The 21995-nt window shown below is 41.2% G+C and overlaps 1 protein-coding gene across 3 annotated transcripts; it reads right to left on the minus strand.

Annotated features, from left to right (window-relative positions):
- Positions 1-388: 388 nt before the first annotated feature.
- On the minus strand, positions 389-20905 carry letm1 (leucine zipper-EF-hand containing transmembrane protein 1). 3 transcript variants are annotated; one of them, XM_072364710.1, is made up of 15 exons: positions 20589-20905; positions 15289-15346; positions 14487-14979; positions 11397-11540; positions 10972-11109; positions 10444-10647; positions 10100-10219; positions 9787-9918; positions 9424-9582; positions 9162-9275; positions 8202-8336; positions 7822-8015; positions 6655-6687; positions 5903-6059; positions 389-5560 (listed from the first exon to the last, which is right to left on the minus strand). In XM_072364710.1, exons 1-15 carry the CDS (start codon positions 20671-20673, stop codon positions 5408-5410), a joined length of 2319 nt encoding a protein of 772 aa, XP_072220811.1. In that variant the 5' UTR covers positions 20674-20905; the 3' UTR covers positions 389-5407. The 3 variants fall into 3 exon arrangements, with proteins under 3 accessions (XP_072220811.1, XP_072220813.1, XP_072220812.1); XM_072364712.1 differs by lacking the exon at positions 6655-6687 and having other exon boundaries at positions 5903-6041; XM_072364711.1 differs by lacking the exon at positions 6655-6687.
- Positions 20906-21995: the final 1090 nt, after the last annotated feature.

Genomic DNA, 21995 nt, shown 5'->3' on the forward strand with positions numbered 1-21995 from the left:
TATTTGTTGGGAGGACATCGTTGCTGCATGACTGACCAAGCAAAATAAAATTTAAAAAAAATATAAAAAACTGAGAATATTACTTTGCATAAAGGGACTGTTGTACTAAAAGGGTTTTAAAAAAAGCACATCTTTTATGATTTGGATGTCATTTAGTGTGGTAAAATACCCACTTTACACATTGCATTCCAGAGGCAGAGGCTATGTGGGGAATGGCAACGAGTGTGGAGGCCGAGTAAGCACTCAAGGATGAGGGTTTGGGATGAGAAATAATAGAAAATGTATGTGTGGAAGGGTTTTTTGACACCCAAAAGCCTGAAACAGGTAAGAGGGGGGATGAGATGGAAAAACAGAAACCAAGCAAAAACTAAAAGAAAAGCAAAACATGATAATTCACAAATTTATTCAACACTTATGATCCACTTTATAAATGATGCTTTACAGAAACAAAAAGCGTTATGCTCATCATACGTTTGAGATTCAAGTTAAACTAAAAATCAAATCCAGTACCTCGTCAAATCATGTCCTGAACATCATCAAGTCTCCACACTGGGATAAATAAAATGCTCAAATCTGATTAAATAAATAAATAATGTAAAAAAAGAAAAAAGAAGAGGATAAATTAAGCAAACTCAACTTTTACTCTACGCTGAGTTAGTCCCCAATTTTGATCTGGTTTCAAAAACATAACGTCCTTGTAAACTCCACCAAGCGCAGCTTCACCTTTCAAGCTGTGAAGACTTTTCCTGATTTCAGTCTGGTGTCTTTTTTTTTCTTTTTTTAATGAGTCATAAACTACATTTGTAGTTTTTTTTTGACATGCGACGAAAAAGGTAGAGACTGGAGGGGGAATGACGATGGGGCGCAAGTTTTTAAGCTTTTAGAAACACAGACACGGTAGCTACACTGGGGGCATGAGGTCAAGCAGAAAATCTGTGCAATTAACAGGAGGCAATAGCCTTTAAACAACTTTAAACAACCCCCCCCCATGGCAACTGTACTGTGATTTGAAATCCAGTTACATCTGGATTGCTGCTTTCACTTTGCATTTCAGCATAAATGTGAGAAAAGTTTAACCTCTCTTTTAGGCTTTCATTTGCAGAAAAGAGAGCTGATCCTGTTTTTCAGCTACTTCTACATTGGATTCCTCATCTCCAGTAAAAGAAAAACATCAATGCTACAAAACACATCATTCCTCTAGAGATAAAAAACGCCCCTGTGTGCAAAAATACTTAATCAGATATCTCCTTCTCCTAAAACAAAACAAAAAAAAAAGTCAACACAATAGTGCGCAACTGCAATATCAAAGCCTCCCATTCTGTCGCTGTTCGTGGAAGCCGAGAATAGTCACGCGGATACTTAAATCAATGCAGTTATTGGGATCACAAAGCTCGTTTTCGCGTGATGATGGATTAATGTAGAATGCAAATCATGAATACCGTAATCTCTCTTCAATTGGTTAAATGCTCTTGTTCTGCTAAAAAAAAAAAAAAAAAAGAAAGAAAGAAAGAAAGAAGGGTACATGATGCATAAATGACTTATTGCTTTCAATATTTGTTCCTCTAATACACAACATCCACAGCTTAGAGGACGGTTTGTATAGTAGGTCTCCCTGCTGAGGCTGATGCTACAACCGCATCAGACTGAACATTCCCACCCTGAGTCCTGCAGTTATTTAGTACACATCTACTCTATCAAAACTCAATTGTGCATTTACACAGTGGCAATCCTTTGCAAAGAACAGTCAGACCAAATGCCAGTGAGCTAAAAAAAACAAAAAACAAACAAGAATAGTAAAAAAAAAAAAACTACTTTTTTTTCTTTTTTTTTTATTATAAAGTGACTAAAAGAGGACGAGGCAAAAACAACCCCGGGTTTTAGTTTTTTTTTTAAATCAGACTGGTTGGCGACAAAGTCATCCGATTTCAGCTCAGTGTCAAACTGCTTCTCCTGTTTTCTGCCAACTCGACCTTATTTTCCAAGTCCTCGAGTGGAGCTCCTCTCAAATGGACAGCGGCTGATACGGGACGGCGCAAAATCCGCGCCAGCAGCAAACAGTGAACCTGCCCTTCTCCCACAGTCAAAGGTTTTGTATTGTTGGGGGCACGCATGTGTGTCGGAGATGTAAGCAGCAGCATTCTGCTGAAAAATCATGTAGAGGTTCCAACCTGTTAGTCCATTCTAAAATTTTGGATCAGGGTTACTTCAATGCGTTTGAAGGCTGGAAAGGTTTATGTCGTATTTTGGAAGTGTGTTGGAAACATGACTGACATGTCATATCCAAGACTAAATGGCTGAAATCCATTCTGCATAATCAGTCAGTGTATAAAATGATGGTGAAGGTCAACGTGTAAGAACACACACATTCCAACAACTGCTGAGTTCAAAAAGGGAAAAGGACCACATTTTGGTGGGTTTAGCTTCTTAAATCTGAGAATTTGTGGACTTTCACTGCACTGAATGCACTTGAAATAGAAGGGAAATAGAAGTTAAAAGTCCCCTGCCGTGATTATCTGACTGTTTGGAAGTGACTGTGAACAAAGTGCAGCCTTCAAGCAGCAACTGCCCAAACATTGGCCCTTACGCTGAAATTCTGTCAGCTTCATCCTTTCTGGACACTCCCTGAAACCCCATTAGTTTTACACCGTTAACCTCTCCATGCCTTCAGACAGTGGCAGCGCCCTGCTCCCCTGAGAGCGACCTGTCAGGCGCGAGGAGAGACACAGGCACGACTCTCTCTGCCGAGTGCCGCAGGGATCTTGTCACTACAGTCCCACGACATGTTTACACTGGATGCTGATTAACGCCACAGAGAGCATGCCGCGTCCCGGCAGAGCGTCTCTAACCTAAACACAACCCTCCACCAGAGCTGGCTTTGGCCCATGTATGGGGCGAGTGTTTACCCTGCACCCTCGCCCCGTCAGGCAGCACCATCTATGAACCCGGACAACACCTGACGGAAGACGGTCAAGCTCTTAATCATCCACGCCTATGGCAGCGGATTCCGAGAACAGATTAAATGAAGGATCATCCACTCGGCATTGTCTTAAGTACCACTCTGTCATCTTCGTGTACACAAGGCATCTGCCCTAGTTACTGTGGAGGAATACCAGAGAGCTGGCAGTGAGTACTGTGGGTTCACGCTGCGAGCAACACGATGAACAATGAAGACGTGTGGAGGGAGTCGAGGTTCATCAGAAGTAAAAAAAAATTTTTGGGATTTTACTCCGTAGCCATAACTGCTCTATTTGGATTGTTCTTTGAGTATAAGTTTTCACGTGAGCTGAGTGACTTCATTCATCAAACTGTTCAGACTGGATTAAAAAAAAAAAAAAAAAACAACAACAACACAGAAGCCAAACATCCGCTTGTTTCAACTTGTAAGAAACTCCTCACAATCTATTTTCATTTCACAATAAACCCACAGGTGATGGGTGTTTGTGAGAAAAGGGGCCATTTTTCTCCAATTCTGATATAATCAAGAGGAATAATCAGGTGCAGCCCTGAAAGGAATGTGGTGTCAGAGTACATGAAAGTGCCAGGCTGTTTGCAGTGTGAGCACAGACAAATATACATAAACAGGTCCCTGGAAAAATTTAGTTGAGATGATTACTGCTTCCTGGTGAACAGCCAACATGCATCCATGGCAACAGTGCAGAGACTACAAGAAAAAAAATAATAAAATAAAATAAAAATAAAATAAACTACAAAAAAATTAAATATACAACAGTACATAATATTGATATGTGTTGCATGAGAAGGCCACTTTGCATTTAACCTATAAAGGCTAAGACTACAACAATTATCATACAACTTGTGCACAGAACTGCTTTGCATTAATAAATGACCTCTTTTCATCCTTCAACCACACGACCTCCAAAACAGCTTTCTGCCACGTTCTAAAACCAACTAGCATGAAATGAAACTTTATCACGCTAGTCACTGCAACAGCTGACCAATATGTGGTCGGAGGTGGCGTTTAAAGTCTCTGCACTTGTCACAATCCTGACATTCTATATGCATCAGTCAGTCTTGGCTGGTTTGTTCGTTCATTTGAAAAATAATCAGAATGCAAATGTGCTACAGTGCAACTTTGGCATTTTACATAAAGCTACGAGTGAATACACGGAACAGCCACACTCTTACAACCACCGAGCGAATTACGCTAATGTTTTTGCAGTGTGTTGTAGGGAAACCTTCGGTTCTGGCGTTAATGTGTGCGTAATGTGAGTGCTGCGTTGTTGTGCCGTGCTCTTCGATGTACAAAGGCTCACAGCATGCAACAAATACCCCCCCAATCCCAATCGAGCCTCTGCGGGATGTGCTGGAAGCATACCGATCCACAGAGACTCAAATGATCCACTGCCACAACATCAGCGCGAGACCCCTCAAAAGATCCTGTGCACAGTCCCCGACCAATCAGAGCCGTTACTGGAGGGACCGGCACAATATCAGGTGGTGACATGAGCGCGAGCTGTGCAAACCGGGAGCTGCAGTAAAACAAGACGTTTCCTATTGAAAGATTTAACAAAACTACTGAGCTGTTGGGTACACAAAATTAGAATCAACACTAAAAAGGTTTCTGATGAATTTCATTGATGTAAAACTTTAGTTCTTGGCTTTCAACACTTATCTCTGAATACCTTAAGAGAAAACGATGAAACCTAAACCTTGCTTTAATTTTTTATGATTTTGTTGTTTTTAAATCTTTTCATTTTCCGTGATTTTTACGTCGCGTCTGATGTCGTCTTTGGTTGCAGCTACCATTTAAACATTCAACAACCGGCATCGAGCAACCAGTCCAAGTGCAAATCAGAAGAAAAAAAAAAGATTTCTTTACATCAGTTGCGGATGAAGGATGAACAATGAGAATAAAAAGGAAGTGAGTGGAATGACCATACTGACCATCATGTTTACTGTGAATAGTCTCATTCCTCAGAGATGACGACATGAATGAAATGAAAGGCATGATGTTTCACCACAAACTTGAAATACTGGATCTAACTACACATTTCCCATACATGATTTTCTTTTTTTTCTTCTTTATTTTTCAATGTTGTCCTTTACCAACTCTAAAGTTGAGAAAGCAGCCATGGTTCCAAGTCGTTGTGTTCCCAGTATAAATAAATAACAAGTATCAAGTATGTGTATATCATACATGACCACTCCAGAAAAGTAGAACATAACTGCAATTATCTATCTAGTTGATTTTTGTGCATTTTGAAAAGGCAATAAGCCCTTCTTTTCCTTTCTGAACAGTCTTTAGGAGCTAACTTTCTGCAGTCAGATGTTACCCTGTAATTCTCCTTTGACCCGTTCAGACATGCTGTCGAGAGTTCTCTGTGACCAGGTACCAGCCACAAACTTCTCAGAGTTCATTTGTACAAGTGTCGAGAAGGAAAATTAATTAGCTGTTGAGTGTGGCTGCCTGTTCCTTTTCAGCCTTCTCTTTGGCCTTTCCCTTCTCCACCAGCTTCTCCTCCTTCTGCAGCATCACCATGATGTCAGCTACCTGCGTGGTGGAGATGTCGATGTCCTCCTTGTCGATCAGTTCCACCACCTGTGAAACGGGACGGAAGGAGCTTATTTAGATGAGGAGATCAGAAATGTCTCTGCATTTCATAGAGAGCACAATGTCATCAGTTGATTTACAAATGACAGTCTATAATCTAATGCTGGTTCAATTAAATTCCAATGATTCGCCTTGATCCTAAAAAAGTCCAGATTATGCTCAACGTTCCAACTTTAAACTGAAAGTCAACTTGGTTTACTGCAGCCTCTGCAGCCTAACTTTCTGCTGAAAACAATACCTACAAACAAGCATTCAAAAAAATAACACAACGGACATGCAGTCATGAGCATTTCTGTACATCTCTCACACAAGATGTTCCTCTGAACGTACTTTGATGACGTCGTCAATGTCGACCTTCCCGTCTTTGTTGTCATCAAGGGCCTCGGCGATCCTCTGCAGCTTGTCCTCCGGAATATTCTGGATCTGTCGCATGACGCTGATCAGCTCGTCGATGCTGATTAGGTTCTCCCTGAAGGTGTAGAACAGACTGTATACAGGAAACAGTTACCGGCTTGACAGGACGTAAAATGTGGTGGAGAAGTCTGAGGTCAACAGGCTGCAGTCAAGGTTCCCAGATCACACCCATCAATCAAATTTCAATTCTAATTTCTATTCTTAAATTTAGTAAAGTTAATTCATGCTGAAATGCAGTGTAGCACACTTTGATTCAAGTGATTCTTTTCAACCTGATTTTTGTACTTAAAGATGCATTGGGCAACTTTAAAAAGACAAATTAATCAGTCTTAGAAGTGGTGTGCAGCGTTGCATACAGATGCCATGTGATAAATCAGAATCCTACAAAGTGTTTATAGAGTCTGAACACCCAGTCAGTCTAAACTATGCAAATCAAGCAGAAAGATTGTCATCCTTCTATTCAATGGGGTTTCATTAAGAGGCTAGTACTGTTAGGTCAATTTGGAACACATTAACTTATTGGCAGCACTTTGGTGCAGGAAGCAGAGATGGAGGCTAAGAACAAGGTGCAATCAACGGCCAATCCTCTACGGTACAATTTCAGCATCTGAAAACCAGTGTTAGCACTGACAAGCAAGCACATGGCGGTTTAACACATTTCAGCTTACCTTGTCGTGTCACTATATTTAGTAAAGAATAATCTGTAAAATTTCAAATCAGTTAGGGATTGAATTTGGACATATAACTGCAAAGCGTATAAAACTTTTCTTTTTTTTTTTCTTGGGATGGGGAGCCTTTTGTTCCTAATGTCAACTCCACCACCATTTTACAATGAAAGTAATGATGAGGATGATTATAATGAAGGTAATGACAACAATGAGATTGTTACAAAGGCTATGGTGAATAGCTGTAGCTGACTTAAAGTAAGTGATCCACAGGCAACATTTTGAGCAAAGAAAAACGGTTTTGAAGCGACTGTGATCTTTACCTGCTGCAATTACCAATGTTTCTGTCTACATGAGGAATAGCCAGGAGATATTTATATGTCATTAGAGATTTAGGCTAATCTCTGACAATCGATATGACTGATGTTTGTTTCAAGTCTGGCTTGACCGTTTACAGTAACTGGCTGGTAGATGATGAAGAATAAGAATCCTCTCCAAGAAAACATCTGACATCAGAGATATGATAGTTCATGTAGACGTACCAGAATCTGCTAAATTCATCTCCATTGCTTTTGCTGTTGAAATCATTTTAAACAAGCCAGTTTTCTGGACAAAAGACTTTTTCGACAACGGCAGTCTTCTCCACTCAAAAGTTGCCTTTGCATCGTTCACTTTCAAACGCTCCACTGTGTCTTTTACAAGCACAAATACGGCTTGTGAGTCCTGCAAAGCCACGACTCAAAGTTCTCTTCTGAGAGGGACAGTTCAACATTTTGGGGAATATTACAGTATTGGCTTTCTTTCTGGGAGCGAGTTATGAGACGACTGATAATGATCTTTCAGTTCAAACAGAGTCTGACTTGCTGTTCCCCGAGCCTTTCAGATCTTTGTGTTAAACTGAAATAAAGTGTTACACTCTGCTCTGCATTAGAGACGGAGACATGAAGTTGATCCTGATGCTCACACCTTCAGAAAAAGAACATTTCCCAAACTGTGAACCGTCTCTCCACTAAGTAAGGACTTTTTTGTGTTGTTTTTTGGAAAATGGCTCAGATTTTAGCAGTAAACATTAAGAACAAAATGGACATGGGGTAACTGAAGTAAACCTTTTCAGAAAAGGTTGGGACACTTGACAGTACATCGTTGTAAAATGACACATTCTTTTCTTACCCAACAGGCGGGGTGGTTCCACTGTCCACCTGTCCGTCCAGGATGACCTTGTCCTTCTCCAGCTCCAGGATGATCTTGTCGATGCGACCAATCATACGGGTCACTCTCTTTGACAAACGCTGGCTGGCCTTTGACTCTTCGATGGCCTTTGCCTGACCGCTCATAGAGAACTCCTTCTTTATCTCCTCCAGATCCTGGAAAACACACAAACAGCCACGCAAATTAACTACAGCCCATCAAAGCATGTTTGCAAACGCACAAAACGCATCACCAGCATTCATGTAAAGTATCAGAATTTACTTTTATTTTGGTGTAAAATTTCATGAAAATAGCAGAGTGTAAAGCTCGAATATCGTCTGTCTACAGACAAAGCAAGTCACCTCGTTGTATTCCTGGACGTCGTCTTTGAGGTCCTCCAGCTCCTCTTTCTCCAGAGTCAGAAGTTTCTTCTGCTCCTTCAGCTTTGAGCATGCATCACTCAACATGTCAATCTCTTCTTTGGTGATTTCCTCACCCTGGAATGTAAAAATAGAACTGAGGAACATCTGAAATTATATTGTCAAATATTTGAAGTAGACCCAGTTAAGGTGCTTTAAAGACAGCTTATTTAATCAGTTTATGGGTATGTTTTCCCTGTAAAATGGAGGTACATAGCTAAACAATCCAGTCTCTTAAAGAAATAGGTCACTTAGCGAATGTGTGCGTTTAGTGTAAAACCACAAAATGGACTAATTCAAAAACAAAAAAAAGAGGGAAGGCAGAGAGAATGCCGGGACACTCGCTACAACTCAACACATAACCACGAGAGGGAAGGAACTCTGTGGAGCTACAACGGTTTTAAAGGTACATTCAGTCAGTGACACTGATACAAGGATAAAGGAGGGAAAGAGAAGGGATAATCCATGTAGATGTAGGTCAAACTGAATTTTATCTATTATATTCAGCATTTCTTTAACAGAGTCACAAATTGTCAGGGGATTTTCTTAAAAGTAAGAAAATAACCATGAAACTTCTAATTTTGGGTCTTTCCTTTTTTTGTGACAATGTTCCCAATCCTGAAAAGTTTCAAAGAAATACCAGCATCATCTGTTTAACCCACATAGGGACAAATTGGTATGTGGGGTCAGGGAGGAGGGAGAATTATCAAAGCTAACCTGGTAGCGCAGGAACGCCTGCCACTGATCAAACTGTGTGGTACAGAATGAAAGGAAAAGGTGGCAACGAGTGAGTGGAAAAACAACACTGACTGGTGTAATAATCGCCAGTCAGAAACTGCATCCGCACAAGAAATCACCAACATCATACTTTGTGTGTGACCACTGCTTGTTTCGTGCGATTACCTTGATCCCCTCAATAACAGGAGCTGTATCCCTCAGTGTCTCTGAATGCGTTGCCCTAGTAACCTTTGCCTCACTGTACTTCATCCTACTCGCTTCAAGCTCCAACTCAACCTCCTGCAGAAGACAGCAAACGTGCAACTGATCAAACATGCAAAGAACTGGTATTCAAAGGACAGAATACACCAAACTGCCAAAAATGTAATATCAGGATCCCAGTCAATAGCTGCTCCTAAACAGTAACAGACTTTAGCACGGCCGTTACCCTGGCAGCTTTCTCTGCAGCGTCAGCCAGCCTCTCCATCTCCCGGTCCTTGGTGTCCTGCCGTATGGCTGCCTCCTCCTGCAGCATCGTCTCCAGTTTGGTTTTGTTGTCCACTTTGGAGAGTTCGATCTCTGCCACCTTTAACTGAGCCTCTTTGGTCTGCAGAAGGTAGGGAAGGATAGAATGATCAACTTTAACAGCCAAAAGTGAACAGCCTTTACCGCTCCATTAACAATATTAACTATAATAGTAATGACTGCATGTTACTATCCAAACAGAACTAAAGACAACTTATAACTAAAGCTAAAGTTTTAACCATTTAAACATAAATACTTGGTACACCAAATATCGCAGTCAACATACCACCATTTCAGGAAGTGTTTGCAGAGTGGTTTTCAGCTGGTCAGCAGGAGACAGAGTGTCAGGGAGGTACATGGCTCGAGACAGAAGCAGCAGAGACGTGGGGATCTGCTGGTTTAAATGCAGCTCAAGCCACTACAGGAGTAGAATAATGAGGGACAATGCTGTGATCTCTGTGACATGTACAGTACGACCATTTTATCATCCTTAAACTTTTTTAATGTCCTTAGAAAACTGGTATCAGTGAGACAACGTAAGATGAACAACAGAGTTTGCAGAATTTGGACTACTGCGACGTGGTTGCTGTTATTGCTACCTGGACGAGTTGCTCTCTCAGTCGTTCCTCTGTGACTCCGAGAGATCTCATCCCTCTGACACGACAGGCAGCCTGGACCTCGTTCACATTCAAACTCACCACTCCCTCTTCTGCTATTAGCTGGGTAAACAGAACACAGAGGTCTTACAGAGCTGTGCCTAAAAATATGTGACTGTGACTGGAAATAAACACGTCAAAATGAAAAGAGGACGGTCATTTGCATTCCTGCTTATTTTATAAGTTCTTACAAAAAGTCCATCTGTCTGCTCAGGTTTGACAGGTAATAACAGAAAATGCTTTTTTAAAAACAACTTCAAACTGAACTGAACTGCAGGGTTTTGTACCTTGTCATCTGCACGGATGGCCCTGAGCTTCATAATGAGCTGAAAGCGGAGGAAGTTATTGGTCCCGATGGACTGGAGCTCCAGGAGACGGCAGAGAGCCACCAGCTGAGGTCGGGTCAGGTTGTCCAGAGTCAACTCATCCTCAAACAGCTTGGAGAACTTTATGATCTGTTCATTACTGGGACGCTCCCCAGAGTCCCGGATCTACAGAAATATACAAGTTATCACGTGGGAACTGTTTCAAATGTCTCCATGTTAAAAACTTATATCTAAAGATATTAGATTTTTTTTACTCTACTTTTTTTTTTAACTACTCTTTCACTGTGCAGTTAAGTTACTGGAAAGATTCCTTCAAGTTCCTAATAAATTTTCTCACCGATAATCAAAGCTGTGCAATGATAAGAGATTTAAAAACCTTAATATCTGAATGTATTCGAAAAACATCAAACCTCACACCAACTATGACTAAGTTTCTGCATTTTCACCAGCAGAGGGCAATGCTGAGAGCTTCAGTCCTTGCTCACCAACCTTTTGGAAGAAGGTGGAGAACTCCTCCGTCACGTTGCCCTGGGCAACCTTGTTCCTCAGAGCAATCTCCTCGATGGTGTCCTGCAAGAACTTGGCCATCTCTAGTTTGACCCTCAGCTCCTTTTTCAATCTTTCCTCCTAAAATTAAAAGAAAAAGACACAAAAATGTACACATAACAGTGAGTGGGGAAAAACCTGTCAGGATTTTCAGCACATTATACCAATCTGAAAATATTGGCACTAGTTGCTGAACTAAGGTTCCTAATAGTATTGAGGAACATGCCATTACTACGATGTCTAAAGCATTACTTCTAAACCTAAGCAAGTTTTTAAATAGCAACAACAGATTTTAACAATATGTTGCCCCAAATTGATCTTTTGTCTACATCACAGGGCTCCGCTCCAAACAAAGGTGCTCTGAGTACCTTCTTTGTCTGAGTCTCGAAGGTGGACGGCAGCATGTTGGGGAATAGTTTCAAAGCTACAGGAAGAAGGAACTCCATGAACGGAACGATGATGAACACCAGGAAGGGAAGCAGTCTGAAGACGTCTGCACACGTTCTGAGAAACTGAGAGGAAAAAAAAAGAGAAAGAGAAAATAAAAATGAGAATGAGATTGATGTGACTAATGTTATTGTGACTTATCTTTGGCTATACTGAGGTCTGGCAATATTAAGTAGTGGTTATGACCACTTAATCCAGTGTTTAGCTATTAAATGTGGCTTTTCACAGCATGCAGGACGTGACCCTGAAAGCACCATTCAGGTCCACCTGGCTGTAGTTCACATACACCGCCGAGAGAGAGCAGCATTTCACAGAGGAACTCCAATAAATGTTTACCACCCTTTTTTTGTCTCCACATACAATCCCCATGTTCAATACCTCTATATACAGTTTTCAAGAGTCAGCAGTTTTATCCTGAGCCCACACACTCCAAATGTACTTGATTCACAGCTGCTTTATTTGCACTGAGCTTTAGACCATTCTAAAGCCAAGTGAACATTCTGCCTCACATGGCTCGAAAATTGTCCACTTTATCCAACGGGAAGCACATTAGTTAAGCACAGAGCTGAACAATCCTCTGAGTACAGAAGCACCAGGCCAACCCCAGGCTGCCGCATTGTACAGCTGTCCAACAGTGGCTTACTGACCGTCCTGGGACACAATCTACAGAAACAGGAGAAAGCCAAAACACAACTCCTTCTTTCTCTGCCCTTTCCACCTACATGTCAGTGGGCAAGTGGGGTGAAGGATTTAGGCCAGCCTGAGTGAAAAGGCCTTTGTCCACAGGCCCATTGACATGTATATCGTACCCCAGAGTTCTGCATTAAAGAGGAGGGGAGGAGGGGGTGACACATTAAAACAGAGGCAGCCTTAAACAGAGGCCTGAGTATTGTAAGTGAATATGAAAGGAGGAGATTAAGGAGGCAAAGCTGGCCTACGTTAGGTGAATGGGGAGTAGATGGGTTCAGGACATGCGCTCTGAGGGAGTGCTGCATTTGAAAAGGCGCATAGAAGGTCATGGTGTTGGTTAAATGGGGGGTAAAACAGTGATCATCAGTACTGACCGGCACCCATTAACACTGTGGTGAGGCTTTTTCTCCCATTTCTTAAACCCAGTTGAGGATAAATGTCAGTTATCTATTGTCCGCCTGATTCTTTCATTGGAAGCCCAAGAACAAGCTGGAGAAATCTTTAATTAAAGTATTTATTAGTGATCACATGTAAAGTTTGGCAGCGCTGGACTCGGGGGGACAGAGCTCTCACAGGAAATCCATCAGGCCGAGCCCCGATATCTGGAAGCATTTCATATTTATATTCAGCTTTATCTCACAGAGGCTGTACTCACACCTGACAGAGTATAATTGGCCAGTTTTTGTCAACCACTGTCCTCGTCGTGTTCTTTGGATGTGATAAACAATGTGTGTGTGTGAGTGTTGTTTTCGGCGTGGATCTAATCTACCAGACCTATCTAACCCAATAGAGATGCTTTGTCTGACCCAGTTGTTTTGTCTCGCTATGTCATCCTAAAGTCTTGGACCGTTCAAGGACATACATTGTTTGTATGAGTAGAGTGGAAAAGTACCAGCTAGGAACATAGATTACTTAGTAAACTATAGAATATGAATGCATAATGTCTAAGAACAAAGCCAATTATAACACTATATATACATGGTGAAAAAAGTTATAACTGGGCCATTAAACTGGACCGCTGTCCTTGTTCCAGCATACATGCACGGCAGGAGAACCAAGCTGGGAACAGAAGTATTTCTGACACAGCAACACTGTGGACTTTGTGAGACATTCTGCAGCTTTTAACTTTCTCTGTTGGGAGCTCATCCTACGTGCAAGTATAGCAAAATTCACTTTGTAAAATCAGGACTTTCTTAGAGCAAAGCGACAGTCTGGAAACACTTCAAGTGACCACGAGTTGTTGAGGTGTTGTTGAGCGTGAAAAGTACTTGTGGTAGAAAATGTTACTCTGGTTTGAAAGCAAGGTTCGCAACAATCTTTTGTATCACATCATGAAACATTCAAACAACTTTTTAAATCATTCTTAACCTGTCTTAAGTGAGTTAAATGGCAGTTTAACAGTTGGTGAGTTTGAATCTATTCACACCGAAGCATATGGAATGATTCCAGGGGAAGGCCCAGCAGATGGTCAACAACCACAACAGTAAGGCTACATGTCACACCCATATGAAGAGCAGTGGCAGCTAGCCAAGTGTCTCCTAAATCCTGAATCACTGATGAATGCAGGCGCAGTCCACAGTGTCAGCTGAGCCGGCAGCCTCACCTCCCCTGACCTGACATCTACATGCAAACACCTTCATCAGATTACTGCAGTGGACACGGGGCAGAAAAAGGTGCACATGGTGATGAAAAAGTGCGGTGTCTCTGCTTTCAAAGGCACTTAAACAGGACGTGAAACGATGTTTCCACAGCAGCTAACAACATGTTTATTCTCATCTATTCATTTTGAATTAGTGAGCATAAAGGAGTGATTAAAGCATCATCTAAATTTAAAGAAACTCCTTGTAAAGATAAAACAAGGGTATAAACTAAAAATATAAACCATTTTTTCCCCTATTGCAACATATGTTTAGGCCAAGTCAATTTTTTATTTTATTTTATTTTTTTATAATTTAACAAGATATCTAGCCAGTCTGTGAGAAAAAGCTATGATTTCCTGACATTTGGTAGAAATGTAAGGACTCTGTGGAGTTTTGGGTCACGGCTACAACATGTAAAGTTTCTCCGTAAAGAGCTTTAATTAAGCAGACAAATCTGCTGAACGGCTGCTGTGTAAACACTCAGTGGGCAGCAAATTTCTGTAATTGATCCCATTAGTTCATGGATTAAACAGTTAGGAGCAAAGTTGTCTTGGCTCTTGAACTTGGACCTTCAATCAGAGCATGATTGCAAACATACCCTCGAGTAAAGGGAATGTAAAAAAAACCAACAGAAATAATGTTTCAGATCCTCAGCACATCCATGTTTCCTTCCTTCCTCACCTGTCTCCTCTCCCGGCGGGACAGGGCATTCCCATTCAGGACCCTCCACAGCATTCGCCCAGCAATGGTGGTATCAATCCACAGCAGCTTGAAGCCGTGGTAGTAGTGCTTGATTTCATCAATAACCCGCTGTCGGAGCGTCCTTCTGACAGGTTCTGCATCCAGTGTCGGGCTGTACACTGGTCCTCCTTCCTCCAGTTTCTTTTTCTTGTCTTTTAATGAGCGCAGTGACTTCTCCACCTTTGAGTCGTCCCATCTACTCCTGGTGGTGTGTATCCACCTGACACCAGGGATGTCCTGTGGTCGGACTATAGTCCACTGGGAAGCGGATGCTATGGCAGGGTACGGTGAGGCGGAGGACCCGGCTACTAAAGCACAGTAGAGCCGCTGTGGGTCTAAGCTCTGACAGGCTCCCCCGTATTCATCTGACAAGGGCAGGGAAGGACTGAACGAGGAGACCTGGCCCAAGCTGCCAAGTCTGAGCCCATCAAGTCTAAGGAGACGACAGGGCCAAGTGTTACAGATTACAAAGCTCCAACCAAGTCTTGGGTAAGATGAAAAGCAATATTTTAAAATGAACAAAAAACAGACATATAAGCACAGCAAGACAAGACAAGACAGAAACGGGAACTTAAATTTTCATGAGCACAAGATTGAAAAGTTAAAACTGCTGCAACTGAATTTGAGCTATTTGCTCTTTAGCATCATTTTATCACATTCTTATCTTCAGTTAGTTTGAATTTCTCACAAGTAATGCCAATACGTCCAGAGAGTCTGAGGACTTCACGTGTATTTGGCTTACTTTTGACTGGCGACTCTGAGGGTTGTGCAGTTGAAAGAGGGGCCATCCTGAAGTTTCCCTGAAAGGAAGGAAAAAAAATGAAAGCCTGGTAGCTGCTCTGAAAAGAAGGGCACCAAACGGACTTGACAGGCCACAAACTAATACTGCTAATACACAACCATAACCACAGACTGTAGGAAATTTCATAAACTGCTGCTGAAATGATACACCAGCAGCTATGTACAGGCTCTGCCCACTCTCATGCATTTCTGGAACTTTGTTTAGAATTTACTGGCCTCATGGTACCGGCAGAGACACGAAGCGCATATAACTGCTATTACATAATCTAATGTGACATCACTCCTCGTGTCTTACGCAAACAGCTATCAAGGAACAAGTTTTTTTGTTGTTTTTTTTAGGGAAAGTTAATTCATCACAGTAGTATGAAGCTAAAATAAAGATTACATCAATTTAAAAAACACATACAGACAAGTGTTGCAAAATAGATTATTATCTCTTGAAGCGATATGTTCAGAGAAGGATGTTGAACTACTCAATCCTGTTGGAAATTGTTGTGTTACTGTGTTACACATTTAGTCTATAACTAACTCTGCCAATGTGTAATTCTTCTGTTGAAATCCTGCCACAGATGCCTCTTGGTAGATAGGATATTCACACCCTCAGAGGCCCACAGTGGGGCTCTCAAACTCAAACTGGAGTCATGTGCGTGCTCAGAGAAGGCGGAGTGGGGAGACACTTGCAGCCAATCGGATAGAGACCGTCAGCTTGGCCACGCCTTTCCTTCGCCTCACGTGGCCAGCTGGACAGAATCCAGCAATGCTTGCATGAACATGACAGACTGTGACTTGCAGTCAGGAGGACACAGAGTTTACTGGAACAGCGTCATCGCTGTGGCCGAGTGGCCATCCACTGTAGCACAGAAAGAAAAGCCTGGAAATACAGCAGATTACTCTACTCTACACCGCTGTACGCTCAGCTACATTCAGCTACAGTATTTAATCATTAGTTTAATAGAGTTTTGCTTCACATTTATATCTTCTGAACCTGCGTCTGAAATCACATTTTCTTGTAGAAATGAGAAGTCAAAACTCTCCCGAGTGTTTTGGCCTCCACTCAGCACCTTAGTTGTGGCTCTGGCCTGTTTGACTTTCACATGCAACAACTAACTCCTGCCTGACCCCCAGCCGGCAGCTGTTTGCTGTTAAGGCGCTACAAATGCAGCCGGATTACATGTCCTCTTGCACTGTGAGAGCAGTAGACATGACCAAACAAGTCCATTTCTTACTTTTCTTTTACATTTCTTCTCAAGCACTTAGGTCCAACCTGTACAGCATTTTCCTGTGCAATTTTGTTAATGAAATGTGCCATATAAATGTTTTAAAATGCAAAATTGAGGTGGAATATACTACGTTTCAGCTTCTCTAGTATAGATGCAGCTGCCCTGTGATAAATTAATTCAAACACTGCTGCCTGAGAACATTTAATAAATGTTCTGTTTCACTGAATTAGATTCAGAACACCCAACTGTACTCCCGGACCACTGGAAGAAGTGGTGAAGAACTCTAGCATCTACAGTCAGATGAAAAAGAAAGAATACCCTCTTTCAGTTCTGAGGTTCTATGTAGCAGGACATAGTAGCACATGGGCTCCTGCCCATCAGCCTGGGAACTGTTATTAAGGCCATTTCAAACCTATTAGGAGTCCAACAGTCTACAGTGAGAAAGATTATTCACAAGTGGAAAACATTCAAGACAGTTGTCAATTTTCCAAGGGGTGGATGTCCCAGCGAGTTCACCCCAAACACAGACTGCGCAACGCTCAGAGAAACTGCAAAAAATCTTAGCGCTACATCTCAGACGCTACAGGCCTCAGTTAGCATGTTAAACGTTAAAGTTTAAAGCTTGTGTTTGACATTTGAACAAACCATAAGTCTTCAAGACCAAAGTGGAGATGTTTGATCATAATGCACAGCAGCATGTTTGGTTAAAAAAAAAGAAAAAAAAAAAGAAGCATATCAGCACAAACAACAAAGCAAAACTTTTGCAGCCAAAGCGCCTGCGCAGCTTGCTATCATTGAGTCAACCATGAATTCCACAGTATATCCAAGTAACCTAGGGTCAAATGTAAAAAAGGTGTGTCTGATAGCTAAAAGATCATTAACTCAACAGGTCAATGATCCCAAACACAGCAGCAAAAAGACACAACTCAAGGTGCTGCAATGACCCAGACCTAAAGCTGATTGAAAAGCTGTAGTGGGACCTAAAAACAAATATCCACAAATATCACTAAATTAAAGCAACGTCGTAACGATGAATGGGGCAACAATTTCTCCACAATGATGTGAGACAAAGCATGTCTTCCAGAATTTTTTCCAAGTGGTTAGAGTAGGGGTTAGAGTAGGTTGTCCAATAACCAGAAGGTTGGTGGTTCGATTCCAGAGCCACTCAAAGATTGGTAGCCACAGCTGAGGTGCCTGTGAGCAAGGTACGGTACCCCAGGGGTGCTGTGAATGGCTGCTCACCGCTCCAGTGGATGGCATCACTCTCCATGAGTGTGTGACCCTGTGCATGTGTGTGTTCAGCAGGTGCCAACCTGGATGGGTTAAATGTTAAAGGGAGGAGAAATTTCATGTATTTCCCTGTACATGACAATAAATCTGATCTGAATCGTGAAGTCAAGAGTTTATGGAGCCGATATGTGATGGAGGAATGAGGACACAAGTCCACGTGGGAGGGGGCAGGGTGAAGTGGAGTGGATCATTCTGCCCCGTAAAATGATCTTCTTTAACAGAGATATAAATTGGCATACTTTGTGTTATTTCGACCACAGACCAGACATCTCATTAAAACCTCAGTGAACTGTGTCAGCTTCGTGACGTCCTGACGCACAGAACAAAAAGTGAAAGGGGATACACTTTCTTTTTCACATGACTGTGCCTTCTGAAAGTGGAACCGTTTACATGTGATCAACGTGTAAACAAAATGCAGCTTTGTGACAAGAGCTTTAAAAAAGCTTTTTGGAAGCTAGATTCTAGGTTTCAGTTTATTTGGAATACCATGATGGCTCTTTCTTTCCCAGCACCCATAAAACATGGTATTTCTGGGTAACTCCCCCGAAGACAACACCTACCTGAACTGAAAACAAGTGGAGAGACTACAATGGCTGGATAAAACACCCACAAAGACAAAACACAAATAAAGAAATAGTCTACTTTGTTACATAACATGTACCCGTGCACCCATATCACCTTATCACTACTGAAACTTCATTGTCTTTCTTGTAGTATATTGACACGGTTAGATAATGTTCTAATCTTTACCCTCTCTGACCTTACACTCAAGACATCAAAGTGGATTACAGTCAGACATCCATTTTGCAAAAGCTGCATGCTGGTCACATGTTCTGCTGCCTCAGCAGGATTGAAAACTGAAAATACAAATTTAGATCCCTGGAACTCCAAACCTCAAGATTAAGTTTTCTTTATAATTTCTCATTTATTCATAGCCTGCTAACTATCATGAGATCCCAAATTCTTTTACTGAAGAAAACATCCAACACAGAGGGAAATCTGAAGCAAATGAACCTTCTTTTTCATCGGTAATTCAGAAGAATCGTAAAAACTACAATTCCAATTCGTGAAACAAAAATGGTAAATTAGCGCATTGTGTCAATTCATAGAACAAATTATAGTGTTTGCTACCTTCATTTTCAACAGTGCCTGAAAAACTGGTTGTAACATACACGCAGTTATGCAAGTTATAGAAAATGTAACAACAGCAGTAGATAAGAAGCATTACACTGCAAGGTTGTTTACAGACCTATGTATGCACACACACACACACACACACGCACACGCACACACACACACACACACACACACACAAAGGAAATTGCAGTTTACGAAGGTCGTGTTTGATAAACATAAAGTAAGAACCTATGTAAAAGACGGATGTGCTTCAGTTTAGGGAGTTAACTTATAGAATGTTTTCCATTGGTTTAAATTATGGAGCAGAGCCATGTGACACCACTCACAGCAACGAAAACTTGAAAACTAAACAGGAAAATCTAGCTCCGTCTGTCTCAGACGGAGATATAAACGGCACCGACCTTTACTTAGGGAAGCCATGCAATTTGTCTCTTAATCTGGGACTATGGCCAAGAGCACCATCTCAGTCACTGCAGACAGACAAGTCCTCAGCATGACCCCCTGAATCTATTAATATAACCAGACTCAACGCACTGAGGGTGCACATTACCCTATCTACACAAATAAATTATTTCTTCAGCAGTATTGTCTTACAGTTTCTTCAATGGCACTCACACACCACTATGATCTACTTAGGAATTACATAACCAAAGTGCAACAGACACATCACCTTCATATCTGCTCTGGTTATACAACAGCAGCCAAACTTGACAGGCTCCTCAAAGACACGCAGTGATACAAAAGTACCACCTTGCCACGGAGCCACATTCACTCTGACAGATGGCAAGTTCAAGAACAGTCTGTACACAGATGAACTAGATCATTTGCCAACTCCGAATAATTCGGATGATGTGAAGTTAAGTGTTTAGTTGAAATATTTTGTGCCTCCATAGTTTGGAATAGCAGTCCAGAGCCCTCTACTCTCCAACATCTCCAATTCCTGTGGCTCAGTATTGCAATGTTATGAATCATTGAAAAAAAAAACAGAAATGAATTGTGATAATCACTGAAATAAACTGCACATCACCATCAAAGTAAAACAAGGCATTAGAATCAACTACATCAATTCAACACAGAGCCCAAACATAACTTTTACTAAGCACAGAGCCTTCTGCTGTTTTTCCTTCTTGCTGAGCAATGATCTGTTGTGTAAGCTAAATGATCGGAGAGGAACCTGTTTGCCATAGCAACAGCATCATCTCAGCCTGCAAGAGGGGTGGGGGAGGCGCTCTCAGGTCAGACCTAGACTAAGCTGTCCTCAGATCACCTTAATCCTTGATCATGTTTGCCTCTATACTTTCACTTAGATGATGGTCATTTTAAGACAATAGAACGCTAACGATAAATAGTTGCTAATTTGCAACTTTGAAATGAAAAAATAATTATTGAGGCATGTGAGGCCAAATTATCTGCTGTCACCTTGAATAAACCATAAAACTCAAACAGGGCCAACACAAGACCACCTGCCAATACGAAGATAAAACACTTCTAGATGCTAATATGTGAAAGCTAACTAACAGCACTAATTGATTACCACTGGCATAATAAGGATTAAGTAGGAATTTAAACGAATACACCAAAAAAGAAACCTTACCTTTACCCTTCCGAAATTCGTTCTTTAACGATCGCGATGTTTTCATTAAGGGTGCCCGCGACCTCGTAAACAGGATTAACGCCATGCTTAAAAGTCTGAAGTCGCTATCTTTAAACACTATTGTAAGTCACAAGCTAGCTTCTCGGTTAGCTAGCTATAGCTTCTGCTTGATATCGAAACCAAAGTACAGCTACTGTGAAACACAAAAATAGTAAGTCGTCAATCGATTTCAATAAGCAACGACACATATGTAGCTGATCAGTGGAAATTTTAGCTCCATGTCACGTCCTTGCTTCCCTCTGACGCTGATGACAGTAGCCGGGCCAAGTACTCAATTGACGTAAAACTACCGTACGTGCTCACGCAGTTCTGGCTCATTGGGAAGCTTGAGAGAATCGACTTCCGATACTTTTTAAAAGTAAAAGCCCCTATTTCCGAGTTGAGTTTTGAGGGTGGCGCGCAAGAAGCAACCTCACCGTCTCATACCTGTAGTCATTTAATGATTATGAAACCATTCGTTATTAAACCTGTCAAAACATTTTTATTATAAAAATAATTTCTACAAGGATATTCAGCATTGATATTTACATGTGACCATTTCTTCAAAGTAATTTTGGAATATTTGTATTTGCATGTTGTTTGCAGATGGAAGAAGTTATCTTGTAGGATGTGGAATTTGCAGCTTGAGGAGATATTCGCCCCCTAAGTCTCAATTCTATAAGCATTCTAGTTTTTGAGATATTTAAATATTTGTTGTTAAAAAAATGAATCATTTATATCAGCAAACAGTTTGCACTTCACATGTCTTGTTGTCACGACTGATTGTGACATGTAGAATGTAAAAGAAGTGCAAAGTTGTCGCCAAAACATAAAATGACTACATTTTTGTTTTTTTTAAAACACTTCTTAATGGTTTTTTCATTGTTTGGATGTCTCCATGTCGAACTTTTCACTCATACTGTGGTCGTCAGAATGAAAGAAATCCAGAAGTATTCAGATCAGATCACATTTTTAAGTCAGTAACTTCATTAGTGGGCTACCCCACTGGTTAGCCTTGTAGTTACTGCTTAATTAGCTACTTGAGTTAAAATTAATATTACTTTAGTCTTTACCATAAAAATGTATATAATATGTCGAGCCTTAATCCAAATTTTGACCATATCTTGTCCCTGCAAAGCTTAATCGTCATCAGCTCTCCAAAGCCCTTTAACAAACTACAGGGAACTCTGTCCAAATCAAGACATCCTCTTATTACTACATATCATGACCAGTTAATAGTACAGTCATTGCTATTTTTTATTCCTTCAGAGACTGTAGCTTTTATTTTGGAAGGCCAAAATTTTGCCGGAAGTAGATAGGGAAAAATATTTGTGTCTTACGCCCCTTATTGGCCCAAGTAGGTACTAC

This window comes from Leuresthes tenuis, unplaced genomic scaffold (assembly GCF_036924035.1).
Source record: "Leuresthes tenuis unplaced genomic scaffold, fLeuTen1.0.hap1 SCAF_15, whole genome shotgun sequence".
Lineage (NCBI taxonomy): Eukaryota > Metazoa > Chordata > Actinopteri > Atheriniformes > Atherinopsidae > Leuresthes > Leuresthes tenuis.